Source organism: Pavona decussata, unplaced genomic scaffold (genome assembly GCF_977016875.1).
Source record: "Pavona decussata unplaced genomic scaffold, jaPavDecu1.1 SCAFFOLD_602, whole genome shotgun sequence".
NCBI classification, from domain to species: Eukaryota; Metazoa; Cnidaria; class Anthozoa; order Scleractinia; family Agariciidae; genus Pavona; species Pavona decussata.
Genome location: NW_028145860.1, coordinates 1,913,460 through 1,932,500, shown reverse-complemented (window position 1 = coordinate 1,932,500; position 19,041 = coordinate 1,913,460). Strand labels below are relative to the sequence as shown.

General features: G+C 36.8%; 1 protein-coding gene across 1 annotated transcript; it reads right to left on the bottom strand.

The window, feature by feature from the left end:
- On the bottom strand, positions 1–18,367 carry LOC146449320 (putative ATP-dependent RNA helicase ddx6). The gene is made up of 10 exons (XM_085101145.1): positions 18,103–18,367; positions 17,935–18,001; positions 15,168–15,402; positions 14,025–14,168; positions 10,770–10,864; positions 9,999–10,121; positions 9,792–9,860; positions 9,329–9,388; positions 8,506–8,686; positions 1–7,920 (listed from the first exon to the last, which is right to left on the bottom strand). The coding sequence occupies exons 1-10, from the start codon at positions 18,153–18,155 to the stop codon at positions 7,652–7,654; spliced, it is 1,296 nt and encodes a 431-aa protein (XP_084957271.1). The 5' UTR covers positions 18,156–18,367; the 3' UTR covers positions 1–7,651.
- Between the last annotated feature and the right edge of the window lie 674 nt (positions 18,368–19,041).

Here is a 19,041-nt window from a genome sequence, read left to right as displayed (position 1 = left end):
TTGTGTACACTTTCTCAGACTTTATTGACAGCACGTTTCCAGTTGTTTGACAATTTAACCTGTGTTAATTGTAGAGTTTCCCTGTTATCCTAATCAAAATCATAATTAAACCAGATATTTCTTCACTAATAGTAATACTAAGTAGTTCAAAGTAATGGAATTGCTGAAAATCTATATTCCTAGAATGAGCTATTCTCAATACAAAACTGATTAAGATACTTTAATTTCTTATTCTATGCTGTATAAAGTCGTCATACAGTTAACCCCCATGGTAAGTAGTTAACCCTTTCTCCTAGAGCCCCTGAAAAGTCAGGCAGTGTGGTTTTCACTTTACAAAGTGCTACCATCCAAAGGAAAGCTGTTTAGTCTTAATTCCCTATGGTACTGTTAATATCCTGTACAAGGTGGTTTTAACTTGAGTCTGTGGATGAAATCCTCGAGTGTAACCATTTTATGTCAGCTACTCAGCAGTGCTTTCCTGTGGTGCTGTTGGTTATGCTGTACAAGGTTGTCCTACATTTTGAGTCTGTGGGTGGAATACGTAAGTGTGACCACTCTGGTAAAAGCTACTAAGCAGTACTTTCCTGAGGTTCAATTTTTAACACTAGCCTTCAAAAGGTGGTTCAACTTTGGAGCCTGTCAATGAAATCCTTTAAATGCAATTAAGCATTACTTTTTGGGGGTTGTGCACTTTCTTGGCACTCCCCAAGTGAAAATTTCAGTAGACAAATCAACTTTGCTTCTAGGAGAAAAAGGTTGAACATACATCAATGCACAGTTAAAATAATTTTTTTTTTATCTAATACATCCTCTAAAACTTACAGAGGGTTAAACAGCCTTGATAGTTTGGTTTCTCTGTAATTCATAAATATCTAAATTATGTGTGAAACCAAACCAAGTGTAAAACGTTTCTTTTTCTTTTTTTTATGTTTTAATTTACTACAGCAAGTAATCTTCCACCAAAATCAAGAAATACCAGTGAAGTATTGCTAAAGTAGACATCTGGCAATACTGCACAGAATGCAATGCTGTTTTGTATTTGGTTTTCAAAAGACAAAAAAGAAGCTTTTGTCAGAGGGGCATGTTAATTGACTTTGGTGGAAGATTAGTTTGCTTGTCGTTAAATCATTGCTTACTGAACAATGTGACAAAGAAAAACAACAGTCTGTAAACCTAGGTACTTTTGCTGCTGTTCGCCATAATCTTAAGTCTGTCTCAAGTGCTTGAGCACTGGGAGTTTAGGCCCAATAAGTGTATGTCACGTTTCAGTTGCCCAGAATGTGATTCTAGCCCTAGGGAAAACTGGAAAAATGTGCAGCAAATAGGCCCTATAACCACACAACTAGCAGTACACTTAACTCTGAAAGATTTAAAAGTTGAAAAGGGTGCAGACTCCACTTGTCTGTTATGCAACTGAAAGGTGACATAAATCTGGCCTTAGTCACACTGTTCAGGAAGCAAGGAGCTGAACCCTGTTATCTCAGCTTAAACCTCATGACGGCTGAAACAAAGAAATTACTAACGAACATGTCAACTCACAACAGAAATTTCAACGTCACTTTGAAAGCAAAACACAGAACAGTTTGAACTTTCAAGGAAAAATTGCACTTACAAAGACACACAATTTTTTTGTTAGGTTTGAAACCAACTGAAAACTGATTATGAGGCAAAACATTTCATAAAAAAATTTGATTCTCCTACGCTGTCACAACTTCCCAAGGGAGTTGTTCTGCTACCTGAGATAGAGCACTATCTCAAAAAATAACTAAAGTTATTGCGTTCTGAAAGGTAAAGTCTATTGACTATTAAGTCACAATAACAGAACAAAATCTAAAAAAACACTTAAGTGCCAAAATGAAACTAAACTTGACACTTCAAATTAAATCAATATTAGAACTACTGGCTACACTGGCATTTTGAAGGCAAGAAATTGGTTTGAACAAACCAATTGAACAAACTGAAATTAACTGACAGAAGCACGCAATAATCTAAATGTAAAAAAATAATGGACATGCCAGTGTAGCACCAAGCATGGATCATTTCCTTATGTTTTTTAACCATGCACGTACAATGTCAAAAGTACCACATATTTAAGTAGAATGTAGTCTTGATTGCTGTTAGTATTACTAGGTAGATCTTAACTAGAACTACGACATAATGTTGTTTATTTCTTAACTGAGAACTTCACAGATGTCTATTGAGTATTTTTACCAGCAGAAATAAGTTTGGACATTTAGAAAGCAGAGAAGAGAACGGTCTTAGTAGTAAAAAAAAATTTCCTCTCTTAATTAAGATATCTCTGCCACTACTTTAAACTTTTCTGCTTGGACTAGATACTGAGATTTAATGTCATAAAATTCTGGGAATCTTTCCAGAACATTTTAAACTTAAATCTCAGCTATACAAGTAACTGACTTGACTACAAGAGCCAATGAAAAACACTATTCAAGATGAACAAACACATCTGTTGTATTTTTTAAAGTTAATGTCTCATTTTAAAGACAAAGAACTACAAGAAGTTTTTAAGCGAAACCTTTTAGTGAGAATAACCAATACAAAAATTAATGATACACTGAGAACTAAACATTACTCAACTTTTATATTGCTCATTCTCACCATAAAAACAAGTTCACGGAAACATCTTCAACCTAGTTAACCACACCTATCTCATTACTTTTACTAACAATGGTTTCCGTACTTGTTGACAGCCTTCTGCTTCCCAACTTTGACGAAACAAGGCCATTGTGCAGCTTTCTCCTGGTGTGATGGAATCTAGATTGGTCAAATAAAGTTAAACTAAAGATACTTTCAACCAATCTTTGAGAGACTGAACAACGCAATTTATATTTTAGTTCAATCTCTGAGACCACTCTCACAGAGTTCAATCTCTTAAGCGACTGCCCTCGTGAATTCTTGTTCGAGTCAGTTACCAGTCAAACAATGTCTTTAGAATTCTCTTGTAACCATTAAATTACCTTTCATGCTCATACTCAACAACCTTTTCTGATTGCAAGGGTGACTGTTCATGAGACATTCAGTGGTGCCTATCTTTCCCTATTCCCTGTTCCCTGTTCGGTTTTCTTTCTGTAACACTGATTCGCTCTGAAACAGTTTCATCAATCTATTTCTTTAGTGTTTTTGTCAATTTGAAAACCACTTCTCTTGTACAATCCATGTGGGGAGTTTAAAACTTACATAATTTTGTCCCATCAAAAGCAATTCAATGTCATCATGTATTGCTGCAGCAAAAGCCACATAAAAGGCCCCCCATTTGACTGATTTTTAACAAGAAGATTGACCAAAAATTATGGGTAGAAACACAAAACTTGAAAGCTGCACAATGGCTTGTTCCACTGAATTTGACTTTGCTTTGTCCTTGACTGCATAAAATCTCATTTTATGCAAGGCCAAGTTGTTGATATAAAAATAAAGTTTGCTATTGGCCACTGTCTTTATAACTTTATTTTAAAGATGATGTTTTCTGTGGAGAACACAACATTAATGGCAAACGAATGAGACTGTTGTTAACTCCACAAAAAACATTGAAAACTCCTCTAGGCATTTTATTTTCAGCCTTCACTTGTTACCCTAAATAAAGAGGTCAAAGCAAAAGGCAATTAGAAACAACTTCCAATGTCAAGGGTTACTGCTTTTGAAACATGGAAGGCTGAAAATAAATTTTTGTTCCCAGAGAACAATTTTATGAGAAAATACAAACCACAAAAGACAAAACTAAGAAGCTCTGAAAATATATTCCACAGACTTTCAAGAATCAAGCAAACAAAGATTTGTTAGACAAACAGACAATGTACTCGAAAAAACCTGACTTCAAGTCCAGTTTTCCAAGTTTCAGCTTAAAGGAAATGAAGTTTTCATCTTTTAGACAGTTCTGGTTTCTCAGTTTAAACAATCTGCAATCCTTGTCATTTCCTTGCATTTTTATTATGCTAATCATGTCTTTTCAAATAATTCAGGGGATTTTTTCAACCCAGAAGGCCAGACTGTATAAAAACAAGCTTGAGCTAAGTATATACAAAATTTAGGAGAAAAGCTTGAACACTAGTAAGAATTACAAGAGTTACTAGGGAAAACCGCTAAGATGAAAAACATCAAAACCACATTATGGCAACAGTAAATGGCATACTGGTGTGTTACCTCAAAGGACATTTTCTTATCCTTTTTCTACAGATTGACGGTTATTTTTCATACAAACTAACACAATGTGTTTATTAATCTTGGAAAACTTAAAATGTTTTTGCTTTCAAAATTATCAAAAATTGAATTTTTGGTAATGAAGTTTGTGTTTGTAATAAAAATAGTTTTCGATCTTTTCGGGAGTTTGAAAAACGCCCACCTGGCTTGTGCTTTTCTCTGTTTTTTTCTTCCCTCTGATTGGTCTCAAAACATTGTTACGTGTAATTTGCCGAGTCAAAATCAAAGCATCCACACACTTCTACTTCACAGATACTCCTCACTATTTTCCTTATGTCTTTCTATTACTAGTAGAGAGAAATAAAATTGTTTGAATGCCAAGACATTTTATTGTTGGTGGTCACTTGCTTTTTCCTCACAAGCTGTATGTTTGATCTTGAAAGTAGTGATAAATATTTGGAGCTTAAAGGGTTAAGCCTCAAATTGTTTTGAAACACATTCTGTCTTTTGTGGTTTGATAATAATCTCTCTTCATAACGCAACGTTCTTATCTCTACAATACAAGTAACCTACTTGTATGTCCTGACCATAACCAACCATCTGAAAATAAACTCCTGCAACTCAATTTATAATTTTGTACTATGTACATATTTACAAGCTTATAACAAATAAATAATCACTTACACTTTACATGAACAATAACAAAAAGGAATCTCCAAACTTCTACATTCTACTTTCTTTCGGTCTCTAAATTTTGCTAATCCTTTCTTCAATCTGAAAGCCCTGACTTCCAATGAAAATTCTCCTTAAAGAACACATCAATAATTATTTTTGAAGCACCAGTTTGGAGAATTAAGACACTGTAAGTGATGTCGGAATCAATAAATAGCTCATAGTAACCACTCTCAACTTAGCTTAACATTTATAGTAGCCAGTGAATTTTCCTTAGGGCCACATTACATGATCCTTCTTATAATCTCCTTTAACCTTGAACCCTAATATCAAAGAACAAATTCTCCTGTATTGTCATCATACTTTTCTTATAAAAAAACTGAGAGAAGTTATTAAAATATCACTTAAGTTCACCTTGGGTGATATCCTCAATTCTCATTACCTGAGGGGTTGAATAAGCATTGATATTACAAGGAGAAATTTGATGCTGATCACTGTTTGAGCTTAAAGGGTTAAATCAGTGCCTTCCCTTCCCTACAAAACTAACAACGGTACAATATGCTGGTAATGACTAACAGATGTGCTGCTTATATCTATACAGTAAGAAGCAGTTCATATTTGTCAATTACCAAGGACTCTCTTGTCACTAGATTAATTACCATTTCCCAAACCATTTCCCAAACCTTCCTACACTGTACAGTACCTAAACTACTAAACTAATCCCTATATATAAGAACACCTTTCAAGGTATAACTGGAAAGACTTGTCCCAAACGATGTAAATCCAGACTTTTTACTAAGATATTCTCACTGCTTAACACCTCAGCAGCTATCAGATTAACCTTCCACATCCCTGTCGAATCACCCTACAAGTTTGGAGATTTTCTATTGCATGCAGAAATTTCTACAGGTAACAGATCATGCTAGTCCTATTTGCCTTTCCCTGTCACCCTCTACAAAAGATAAACACTCAATACAAATACAGTGGGTTTTTTTGGCCCACTGTCATCACAAATTAAGGTCTTTGATGCATCAAGAGAGGATACCTATCACAAACAAGAAGTGGAAGTGGATTGGCCACAATCTAAAGGCCGATTTAGACAGTAAAACTTTTGCTTACGACCGTCGCATGCGATTCGTAGAGCATGTGCTGCCTGGTCAGGCAAAAAATCACACAACTCTTGCCATTCAACATTACCTATACCTACGATTGTTATAGGATTTTAAAACACGGCATTTTTTGTGATGTACACAACAATCGTAAGCGAGTTGTAGGTTTGATTTACACGGGACAATTCGTGTTGTAGGCCTGTCGTAAGCTTGTCGCATGTGACAAAGTCGTACCGTAAGAAACCCACAAAATACAGTAACAGATTGGGCTCTCTTCTGGAAGTTGGAGGAAAGGAAGAAAATGAATCAGATGAGCAAGTCCAAAGCTGATGCAAGACTGAATGATTCAGGACCAGGATATCCTTACAATGATGACGATGACTATAAACTTCATGATGAATATGACAACAACAAGAAAACACTAGGAAAGAAGTCTGTGAGGTAAAAACTAGCAATAACATTTTGAGAGTCTAAGATCAATAACGGATGTCTGTGTAAATGAAACAGTGATCTAGCCTGGTTGAAAAAAGAACAGGGCTTAAAATCCATAAACTTCTATAGGAATAATGTAAATTTGCACTCTGTTCTGTCATTTTGGCCTGGCTAAAATGCTGCATAAATGTCACTCTGCATTTGATTATTCTAATTTGCGGCAACCTTGATGAAAACATCAACAACAGTTCCTAGTAGCAGGATGACAGTGAACAGGCTTGATCTATACACCATACATACAACACAACACAAAGTACAAAAACATACAAACACACACTATTGTCTTTCTGAATATCAGAAAGACATAAATACTGAATGTCTCTATGGAGTCCAATGTTCCTTTGTAACTCTGGTAGGAAAACTAAAGAGGTATTACTACAATACAGGAGTACATATGGCAGGCTCATTTCATAACCTGACAATTACCGGTTGTAACTAAACGATTCCTTAAGGGCGATTTAGACGGTACATTTTTCTCTCACGACTGTTGCATACGATTTCTAGAGCGCACGCTGCTTGTGTCATGTAAAAATCGTACACAACTCTCGCCACTCAACATTGCCTTTACCTACGATTGTCGTAAGATTTCCTACGACATTTTTCGTGTTGCGTGTGTCTGTCGTTAGGATGTTGTAGGTTGATTTACATGACGCGATTCGTGTTGAAGGCATGGCGTAAGCGTGTCACATGCGACAAATCGTAGGCAAAATCGTACCGTCTAAATCGCCTTTAAGAGGGATAACTGTCAGAGGAAAACTAGGCCATTCTGCTTAGCAAATTATCAGCAAATAGAGAAATGTCTTAAGGTTCTCTTTGCCTTGAGAGAACCTTTGCAAAAGATTCCAACTTTATAAATGTTCTGCCTTTCCTCTTACAACTTCACGAAAATGTTCTTTGTAATACTTCAAGAAAATGTTCCAAGCTGTGGAAATGGTACAAGAATACTCTATCGTTCCACAAGTTATCTGAAACAAGGTTTAGTGGCTCACAAAGACGAACATCCCGAACAAAAGCTTTCTGAAATTTGAGAACAAAGGCTGCCCTCGTGTGAGCTTTAATACCAACCTTCATCCAAATTGCCTGAAGAAAGTAGCTTTCCTCTTACTCTAACACTGGGAACAAACTTGAATGAACATGTATCACAAAAAAAACTAACATTAACCAATTATCTTGCCTCTTGTATTTACAGACCTGTTTTAAATTTCTCTACCAGAATTAGTCTGCACTTAGTCTTCTTCTTGTTGTTGCTGGAACTCTGCCACATAGAGTTTCTTGTCCACAACCGCTGGGAATGGCTTTATGTCCGTCCCCAGTTCCTTTTCAATCTTGAATAAATCAAATCTGTTTTCTTGAGTGATAAGATTGATAGCGAGACCAAGATGTCCAAAGCGGCCTGAGCGACCAATGCGATGCAAATAGGTCTCGGAATTTTTGGGAAAGTCAAAGTTGATGACAACATTGACGGATTGTATGTCGATTCCACGAGTGAATAAATCTAACAAGAAAATAAATAATGAGTTGAGTCTGTAGATGAAATCCTAAGGTGTGACCATTCAAATGAAAGCTACTGAGCAGAGCTTTCCCGTGGTGCTGTGTATGACACTGTGCAAGGTGATTATAATATTCAAGTCTGTGGATGAAATCCTAAAGTGTATTTTACATGAAGTTTGACATGACACACTCTTGGGGGCCTAATGGTTATTATTAAGGAGTTTTAACAAAGTGACAGCAACAACAACTAGAACGTCAAAAAAGCAATATGTTTTGTAACCAAAACAACAATTCTGCACCCGCATTACACTTTTTGGTCATTTCTTTACCGTCACTGCACGACTAGGACATGAAATTTCCTGATGACACGTTTTATGGAGGACGTAAACACACAACAAAGAACTTTCTTTCTCTTTCTAAACTTGGGTGCAGTCTCCAAGAATTCATCTCCAGAAAATTTCACCTACATTTGACATTTAAAGCAAGTTGGAATAATTGCAATGACCTTTGAAAAACGTGAATTCGTTTTAATAGTGACTGCCGTCAGAGTCGTCCTTGCTAAGTTTCCCTAATGAGGCACTCAACCCACCTGAGGAGACCAGAGTTCTTGTTTCTCCTTGCCTGAAGTCATGGAACACTTTATTTCGGTGACTCTGGTCCATCCTAGCATGAATGAAGTAGCAGGAGTAACCAAGCTCAGTAATCTTTTTGGCCAACAATTCCACACGCTGGACTGAGTTGCAAAAAATTATGGCCTGATTCACTTGAAGCTGAAAGTCAATAAAGGCCACAGTAAAATGTTAGTTTTATTTATATACATTATTTAAACAGAAATTCCAGTTCAGCATAGCTGGTTTAAATGGAGATTTGTATAAAACAATAAGAGTAAATAATCAATATAGAAATGAAAGCAAAAATCATTCAAAGAGTTCATGAAAGACAGCAGAAGCTTGTCAAAAAAGTGACGAAAGGTTATCCACACCCCAGCCCCAGAAGGGCGATTAATTTTAGACCCCCAACCACCCATTCCAATATTATTTAGCTTCACATTTTCCTCTAAAAACTGGATAATGTGACTCCACGCCCCTCGGAATTTCCAATGATTTTCCATGGGGGCAACTTTTTCGCCAGAAATTGAAAATGAGGCCTCAACAAGGCATTTGTTGTACAAAACTGTTAAAAGAATGGGTGAATTTTCAATTTTTTTTCAAGAGGGCATCCCTCAACACCCTTTTGGCTAAAACCTTGGTGAAGGGATGCATATTTTCTGTGTGACGGTGCTATGAGACAGGGCACCATAATGAGAATGGAGACAGCATTTCAACTTAAACAAACAGTGGCACAACTGATAAATAAATATAGCATTCATTACAAAGCCTGCACAGCTTAAGAATTGATTTCATGAGCAATACCTTGGAAAACAATGTGTTCAGGCAGTGCACTTTCTGTTTCTCTTCTAGGAAGACATAATACTGCAAATGAACAAGAGAAAAAAATTATGAATTATGAATTGTCTACACATGAATATCTAAACAGAGCATTATGCCTTCAACCTGGGAGGTTACTTATTTATTATGTATTTCCTGGTTATTTTAAGAAGCAACCCTGCTACTTTGAAAATGGGTGTACAGTGTAACTTGGTAGAGGTGCAAGCTAAACCTTTGTTTAAGCAACAGTCAAATAGATGTTGTACAAGACATTTCTTTATGATTTGCAATGCAATACCAATGTAAGAAAAGTTAAAAAGAACTACACTCCTTGCCGTGACTCATCTTGCAATGCAAAATAATGTTATAAGCAAGCTGCAAAATCAAATTCACTACAATGGGTATTCTGTGACAAACTAACAAGAAAGACTCAAAAAACAAAAATTACCTGAGTGACTCCTTTTAAGGTCAGCTCATCCATAAGATTAATTTCATAGGCTTTTTCCAAATATTGCTCCTGCAAGATTGAAAACAATTAGACTTCTGACAAACTGTAATACATATTAATATAAAAAGATCAACAGTAACTGACCAGTCATTGCAAAATAACCCCTTTATTGATGAGCCAGGTGTCAAAAACCTGTAGATACTTTACCTTGAATTCTTTCACAGAGATCGGAAATGTAGCAGAGTAAAGAAGGATCTGTCGGCTGAGAGGGAGGTAACTGATTATGTCTTCTAACATTCCCTTGAAGTCCATGGATAACAACTTATCGGCCTGTTGAAAAAGTACCAGCCCCTAGCTTAGAGAAACATATTTAAAAAAATACAGTTGTAAAAAAAAAAAAAACTTTTGTTACTGCACATCTCGAGATACTTGGGTTTCCTATGGGTGGTGCACACTAACAGAGGGACATAAACTATGCAGAGAAAGCAGAACTTAGCAAGTGCTCTTGGTATCCAAAACGAAAATTGGGGGTAACCATGCATTTTTCAGAGATGATAAAGCTTCAATTTGGAGAAAAAAATGCCATACATGCCTTAATATTTACAGCTTTTTAGAATTATTGTTGATTAATTATCTCTAAAAAATGCATGGTTACCCCCAATTTTCTTTTTTGGATTCCAATAGCCCTTGCTAAGATCTGCTTTTCCCGCATAGTCATAAACTGCCCAAAAATACTTCTGTATTAATTAATTAGTAGGCACCATCCTTAAATTTTCTTTCACGAGCATGATAGTTAAGGACACTAACAAATTCTGTAGCTCACTGGTTAGAGCATAAAAATGCAGTTGGTTTGAATGTACAGAGCACGAAACTTGTTCACCATTCTCTCATTGAAGCTTTTCATGACTTTCCCTCCACATGAAATCCACTTTACTCTACAGGATGATATTAATTTATCTACCTAACTCTAATACTAACCTCATCCATGACAAGAATTTGACAATTTTCCATTTTAGCCACTCCTTTTCTCATTAAATCTTGTATGCGACCAGGGGTGGCAACGATGACATGGACTGCAAGAGGATCAGATTAAGAAGTTTTATTTCCCTGCATGATTCCTGCTATTGCAATAATTATTAATTTTCACTGTGTGGTCTGAGCAAAAAACAGTTTACAGACAAATCAGGAAAGTAACTTTGAAATCTGGCTGAATGCATAGCATGAGATTTGAGCAGGACTAACACCTGAATTTTTTCAAATAAAAAAAGTCCACTTACAAAATTTGAGATTAGATGGACTGAAAATATTACTTTAACCCATTAACGGCCGAGGCGCCCAAAACCGGCCGATAAAATTCGCACGTCCGCGCTAGGTTCCTGCCTCCCCTAGAAGGGATAATTTTGTCCTTTATTGTTCTTATTGTCTTTAGAAAAGACTGACCAATCAGAATCTATCGTCTGCGCATATATTTTTAGGTCTTAGGGGGGTCTAGACACAAAAAGGTTTTTGTCTTCCGAAAATATCAGATTTCATCGATAATGGCGGGCCACGCGCTTTACGCTTAAATATTCAAGACGCCAATTTCGCATTTTCCAAAGGAAAACACACCTTTTCGAAACGGTAAATCGAAAGAGGAACTTCTAAGGAATACTCGACAGTTTCAACAGCGGAAATCCAAGCATTAACGGCGAAGAAATTATGCTTCGAGGAAAATTTGTAGTTTTACCGAGGTGACGAGCTGGCGGACATCTCAAATCATTATTTTCGCCATGGACTTTCTTGGTGATGTTAGAGCGTTTCTCGCAATACAACTCACAAAGAATTACAGGTTTGATTGTGGATTTGTACTGAAATACTTCTAATTGATCGATTCTTCGTATTCCGAACAGTTTTCGCAAAAGTTTTGAAAAACGTGCTCCGCACGGGTCGATAAATTCGCTTCAAAATTGACTCGCAATTGCTTCAAATTGCTTGGGAGTCGGTCGCCTCGCGGCAAAAATTATACGCGTTTTCTTCTAAGACCTATACAAAGACTTATTTGAATAAATGTTTTAATTAGGAAAGCTTTATTGCCTGTTTTTCTCTCTATTTTCATTGATGAAACGTGATAACTGCCTAATCTTGCGTAAACAAACACGTCTCCTCGAGAGCGGATCAAATTACTGCCATGTGACGCGAGGATCAAATTTCATCAAATTTTCGAAATTTTTACCTTCAGCTTTGTTTTTTGGGTAATCTTTAATTCGCAGGTAGGGTATTTTATTCGACAATTAGAAATTCTAGCTATTCTAGACCAAAGGAGTGCTGGTTCTTTGACCCAGTAAGTTGTCAATTTTTACTGCACATTGAGTTAATTATTAACAATATGCTAATTTGTGAAAATGTCAAAAACACGTGGGCTGCAATGGGTTAATAAAGAAGAAGAAGAAGAAGAAGAAGAAGAAGAAGAAGAAGAAGAAGGAAGAGGAGGAGGAGGAGGAGGAGGAGAATTATCTTCTCCTTATGAGGAACTTTTCAGAGATACAGTGCTGTAAAGAAACAAATAATTCAAATGGAACATAACAAATGAACCAACCCAGCTGGATTGACGTGGAGACAAAGCAAATAGAAAGTAATTTAAGTTCTGAAGCACAACTTCACTGGAAGCTGCAAAACAGCTGTTGGCCATTTTTCTGTTGATGTTCAAAAATGCCGAATTTGAAGGTGCTCACAAACTAATTGTAATGTTCTGGACAATTCAGATTTGGGGAGTTTTGTTACATGTACGTATACTATCAATTTATTGTGTGGTTCCAGAAAATATCCATACCCCCACCACGGAGGGAATTGGAAATTCCAGAGGGGTGGGGGGGTCAATGGCCCAGGAAATTCCAGAGGGGAGGAGGGGTGAATGGTTGGATAAGTTTCCAGAGGGTCAACTTCACGTTCATGTCAGACATAAATGTTCAAAATTGTAACTTACCAACTTTGCAACTTTGTAGATCGTTCTTGAAGACATTACTTTGTTTAACTGTTTTAACGAAACCCTTGTTACATTAAAAACATGTTTCCCTTCTCCGAAAAGCCTTTGTAAGCGAAGTACTCCAACTGAGACAAGAAATCTATGTCTGCGTTGCGTGACTCAGTTATTATAAAACTGTTGTTTGTGAAACTTTCTTGCGTAGAAAATATTGTTTACTGGAAACAATTGAATTTGTATCAATGTTTAAAAGGGAAAATTTTGTATGGCTATAAAGTGAAAGCCACAATTTTACATAAAACATTGAAATATTTGTTTGTTATTTTTGTATGCTGTGTAGAGTTACGGGCAAAGGTCAATTCCCGGGGTCAATCATAACCGGTTTGTCAAAACTGACCCGTGTTAAAACTTATTTTGTCCAAAGTATTTCAACTTAAAGTCCAAAACTATTAACTTAATTTCTATGCCAAAATTCAACAAAATAGAGCCAATTCAACATTCTTTTAATGCGTTATTGATCTCATACAAAATTTGCATAAGAACGTGAACATGCTAATTTCGTTTTGCGGCTCCATTTCGTCTGTGGTCAAGTTACGATCTGAAAGCTCTATTTGTCTCCCTGCCCTGCTAATGCTTATTTTGTCCATGCTTTTCCGATTCAATAGGAAAACTATTGACTAAAATAACTAGACTGAATTACCAGGAGAAAAATCATCAATTGAGTAGAACTAAAGCGATAATCTTTCTGATCTCCTAAAATTTGCATAGGAACGTAAACATGACATATGCAAATTAAATAAAAAACACATTTTTGCATTGCCGGACTTATTCCAACAATTTAGATTTAAAATCTTCAGCGAAGCTAATGGTAAAGTTTGATGTCAATGACCACAGGTAAATATAAAACACAACAATTATTTCAGTACCAAGAGCTTTTTGGCAAACTGTACCGGTGTAATTGAACAGCGCGCGCACTCTTCAATAACGCATATTTTCTCCTCGTGTAGGTAGTTCTTGATATTTCTGAAATGTTCACATCAAACTGTTTTTTGAGGCGTTCTTTTGAAATAAAACTTTTCCAGAGGGGGGTGGGGGTGTATTCTGTATTTGAGGAATTTCCGAAGGGGTGGGGGGGTTAAGAAAATACCTTGAAAATGGAAAATCCTGGGGGGTGGGGGGGTCCTATGTGAAATTCCCTCCGTGGTGGGGGTATGGATATTTTCTGGAACGACACATTATTGAGGAAATTAAATAGCCAACTCTTATATTATTACCATCATTATAAAGTCTCATAATGTCATCTTTCAGACTTGTCCCTCCAGTGGTCACCATAACTTGAACTCCAAGGTGCTTGCCGAGTTCCTTACATATCTGTGATGTCTGAAGAGCCAGTTCACGTGTAGGTACAAGGACAAGGGCTAACAAAAAATATCACAATAAGTGCTTAAATAAACAACCATAACAACAGATAACCAATCACATAATTAAGGACGGTGCCTGCTTTTGTTACTGCGCATACATTCTGCCCATCTCCAGAAACTCGGGTTTCCTATTGGTGGTGCCTACTAATACAGGGATTTTTTTGTGCAGTTTAAAACTATGCAGAGAAAGCAGAACTTAGCAAGTGCTCTTGATATCCAAAAAGGAAATTTGGGGTAACCATGCATTTTTCAGAGATAAAAAAGCTTCAATTTGGAAAAAAAACGCCAAACGTTGCTCTGTATTTGACTGGTTTTTAGAATAATTATTATTCAACAATTATTGTTGCTTTATTATCTCTAAAAAAAAATGCGTGGCTACCCTCTACCCTGGCTACCCTACCCTTTCTTTTTGGATTTCAATAGCCCTTGCTAAGATCTGTTTTCTCCGAATAGTCATAAACCACACAAAAATACTTCTTTATTAGCACGCACTGTCCTTAATTATGCCCTTGACATTTGATATCAAATATTGGTCCAAATATTTTTCCCAATAACTCTTTGAAAAGGGGCTCTATCCATCACTTTTCTTTCACTTGTTATCATTATTACGACTTTGCAATACAATTGAACCTCGATTATCCAGACTTGTCGGGACCTCGGTAAATAGTCCGGATAATCGAGAGTCCGGATAATCGAAAATATGAATATTAATGAGATAGAAATGTAAACAAAAGGTTACAGCAAAGAAAACATCATTTTAATTGTGAATTCTACACAGCCTGTACGTATTGTCTCATCACACTTGCGAATTTTGAAAAGCGCACAGGATAATACGCTGTTTCAACAGTCTTTTGAAAGGATTATTGGGCTTTTCGCGACTTTTAGTTTTCAAAATCGCAACTAATTAATATTCATGACAAAATTGGGACCATAGAAAAAAGTCCGGATAATCGAGGTTCGACTGTACTCAACTAATAGTTTATCATTGTTACCAACCTTGAATGTGTGACTTTTGAGGGTCAAACTTTTCCAGAAGAGGTATCAGATAAGCAGCTGTTTTGCCAGTGCCATTTTTTGCTCGGGCTAAAATGTTTTTCCCAGCTAGCGCCATGGGTATGCTTTCTTCTTGTATAGGGGAAGGCTTCTCATAACCTTTCTCAAATATTCCCATGAGCAATTCTCTTTTGAGAAGATAGTCTTCAAACTCGTTTCCTTTCGTTGCTGTGACATCCTAAAACGACAACACAGGAGACTGTTAACCCTTAAGGACCGTGCCTACTATTGGTACTGCGCATACGTTCTGCACATCGCGAGATACTCGGATTTCCTATGGGTGGTGCCTACTAACACAGGAATATTTTTGCGCAGTTTAAAACTATGCGGAGAAAGCAGAACTTAGCAAATGCTTTTGGTATCTCAAAAGAAAATTGGGGGTAACCATGCATTTTTCAAAGATAATTAAGCTTCAATTTAGGAAAAAATCCCATACATTGCTTTATATTTTGGCGCTTTTTGAGATATTATTACTTAATTATCTCTGAAAAATGCGTGGTTACCGCCAACTTCCTTTTTGGATTCCAATAGCCCTTGCTAAGGTCTACTTACCCCACATAGTCATGAACCGCACAAAAATACTTCGGTATTAGTAGGCACCGTCCTTAAGGTGGACGGCCAAGGGAACAATAGGGAGCTTAAGTACAGACGTTCGTGAGCCACGAACGGTAACCGGAAGCCGAATGTTGGTTTTTTTGGCATCGCTTTGCTCCTTACCACGGATTGGAAAAGCTCTTGTTGATGACTGTGGCTTGACGTCACAAAAGCGATGGCGTGAAAAGGCTCCAAAAAGGGAAACATTCAATTTCCGGTTGCCGCCTGCGGCTCAAAAACGTCTGTGCTTAAGTTCCCTAATTTCTAGTCTGAATGACAAGGATTGAAATCCTCTAATCAAAAACAGCACCAATCAACACCAACCAAGGTGCTATTTACACTGTTACGCAATCAGTCGACACCATTGCCTGACAAAGACCAGTAGCATCGCGGTAGAAACGTCTCGATCCACATCTATGTGACTCAATTGTGAGACAAACGATTAAACTCAGCTAGCAAGCATCTATTTTCTCCTTAAAATTTCACTTCTTAATCAAACACCCACGTTATAACAATAAAAACCACGAAGACAAACTTTAAAGATATTCTCCCAACTAGTACTCTAAGAAATAAATAGAGAAGGGTAAGGAGAATGTATATGTTGATTTTTAGACTTCAGGGTTGGTAATACAGGGCTTGAGACTAAAGTTAACCAACTAGCCACATTCAGTTTTGGCTAGTGGGTTTTGTGCTTTCACTAACCATTTTGGCAAGCAAAAGTTATAAAGCACTGGGCCCAGTTGTTCGAAGGCCGATTAATGCTAATCCATGATTAAAAGTTAACTGAGGTTTTCAGCCCACTCGTGTAAAATGTTTTTAAAATCCAATTTTAAGCCGATGGTAAAAATAAGTCAAATTCAAAACTGAGGGAGAGATGATCTTTTTCAAGATTCTTTATTGTTTAGTAATTAACCTCGAATCAAAATTTTTGTTAATCCATGATTAGCTTAATCGGGCTTTGAACAACTGGGCCCTGGAGTACTGGACAGAAAGGAAGACGAAAATTATTTAATAATCACAAAAGAAAATCAAGAGAACAAGACCTACATTCGGACACCTTTTGTACTGCATGCATAAAGTTACAGCTTTTCATGTTCAGGCCAATTTGAAATTTGAATTGTAAATTTACAAAAATGTGTAAATCTGCGTTCAGGACATCATTATTTCCTTTTCAAGAAATTGTTATGTGCGTGTTCTGCATCTTGATGATTATTACCTTTCGGCACTGTTTTCAATATCCGAAAGTGCACATTATTTTAGTTTTAGGCTATTTCTGGTCATGCAACCTGTCAAATATCATTGCAAGTCAAAAACCTTGAAAAATTCTTCTATGGATTGGAACAAACAGTACATGGATGGGCAAACAGCTTATCTGTGAAAGTTAGGGTTGCCAAAATATATTAGCAAGGAACTTTCCATTGTAACAACAACTGACATTCAAAACCAGCATATGCACAGCACAGAAACAGTAGCATTTCACATAATTTGAGCTTCAAGTACCAAAATAGAAAGTTCATAATATTATAGCATTAATTGAAAGAGGATACATGCAGGACTGGAATAAACCTCACAGGACAAATTATTTAGGCAAACAAAAACAACTTCTTTACTACTAAATTCGTAAAAATTTAAAATACACAAAACAGAAATGATTAGTTGAAGTAATTGAGAGCAGAAGAAGGGACATAATGATAAAATATTTGTTTACAAGTGTAAACCTGTATACATGCATGGAGATACATTGTAAACTTTATATTTCGTGACGTTTACAAAGCCAAATTAAAGAGAATTGAGCGACCTATTGTAGCTAAAATCGAAAGAGGAGTAAGCTAACGAAAGAAAACATATTCCTTCCGCAAACAATATGATATAATGGCCAACTGTGGTGCATCTAACAAAGGAAAATTTAAAAATAATGTCCGGCTAGCTTGACCGGTTAAGTTTAGGCTTTCGCCATCGCATACATACAATTGACTCCTTGTTTGTATTATAAAGACTACAAAAAAATTGAACAATACAAACTACTGAGAGAATTTCAAGACGTTCTGAATAACTTCCGCTAATCTACACGAAGAAGAAAGAAACGAACAAATAATTAACATGAAAGTTTACGTACAGTAGTTTGAATGCGATTATCCTTCGCGGGAGCTTTCAAATTGGCCTTCCATGAATCAGGTCCTTCCCTAACAAAAAAACAATTCAAAAACAAGAAATAATTAAAGAAAACATTGTAGAGGTTACGGAACTGGTTTTACACTGGCCATATGCTGGTTTAAGCACTTACTTGCCCGCATTTCGCAAAGCGGATGGCACCGCTTCCGTTTTCGCTGCTGCCATTGCTGACGAGACGACAAGTTGAAAATTGCGATTTTCTTCTGCCGAAATATGGGGAAAGAATCGTCTCTAAACGTAAATGAACCTATGTGATATACCTCTGATTATGTTATATTTGTAAGACTGAAACTGTACGTAAGATGGATGAAGATTATTTTCGCGAATCCGACTACCGTAATTTTCCGGTTCTCCTTTCGCTTTCAAATTATCGAAACTTCGTGACAAACTCTGTCCCAGTCCCTTTAGGTCTCGCGAGTCACGAGTAAGGCGTGGCCGCGGCCGTTGATTCCTCTCCATGAGGGCTCCTGGGGCCCGTTTCTAGTCTGAAATGTCAGCCGTCTCCTCCTCCTAGCCCACATTGGGCGCGGCCCCTGTGGGTTAGGGGGAGGAGACGGCTGACATTTCAGACTAGCCCGTTTCTCGAAAGTCCCGGTAACTTACCGTGCCCGATAAGTACTTTTTAAAATGTTTTTTCACCGATTACATAGTGATTACAGACATGGTACTTGGCCAATGTTTTCTTAAAATTATAAGATTTTAAAATTTAGTATTCAAAGCTAACAAAAATTGACTTTTGCTTAGAAACATTTATCACCGACAGACACTTATGGCGGGCCCGGTAAGTTACCAGGACTTTCGAGAAACGCGCCCTGGACCCTGTTGTTCGATCAATCAATCAGCAAATATTCTTCCAAAAGATTTTTGTCCCTTAGTTTTATTCTGACTAAGATTTTTCTTTACCATTGCTTAAAATCAGCTTTTAAAAACATTTTGAACAAGCGAAATGAAAACCGTCGGTTAACTTTTAAAGTGCATGCGAAGTGTTTTAATTTATGCCTATTTGAAAGGCCTTTGAAAGAGAACGAGAACGGTGTTTCTTTTTTTAAAT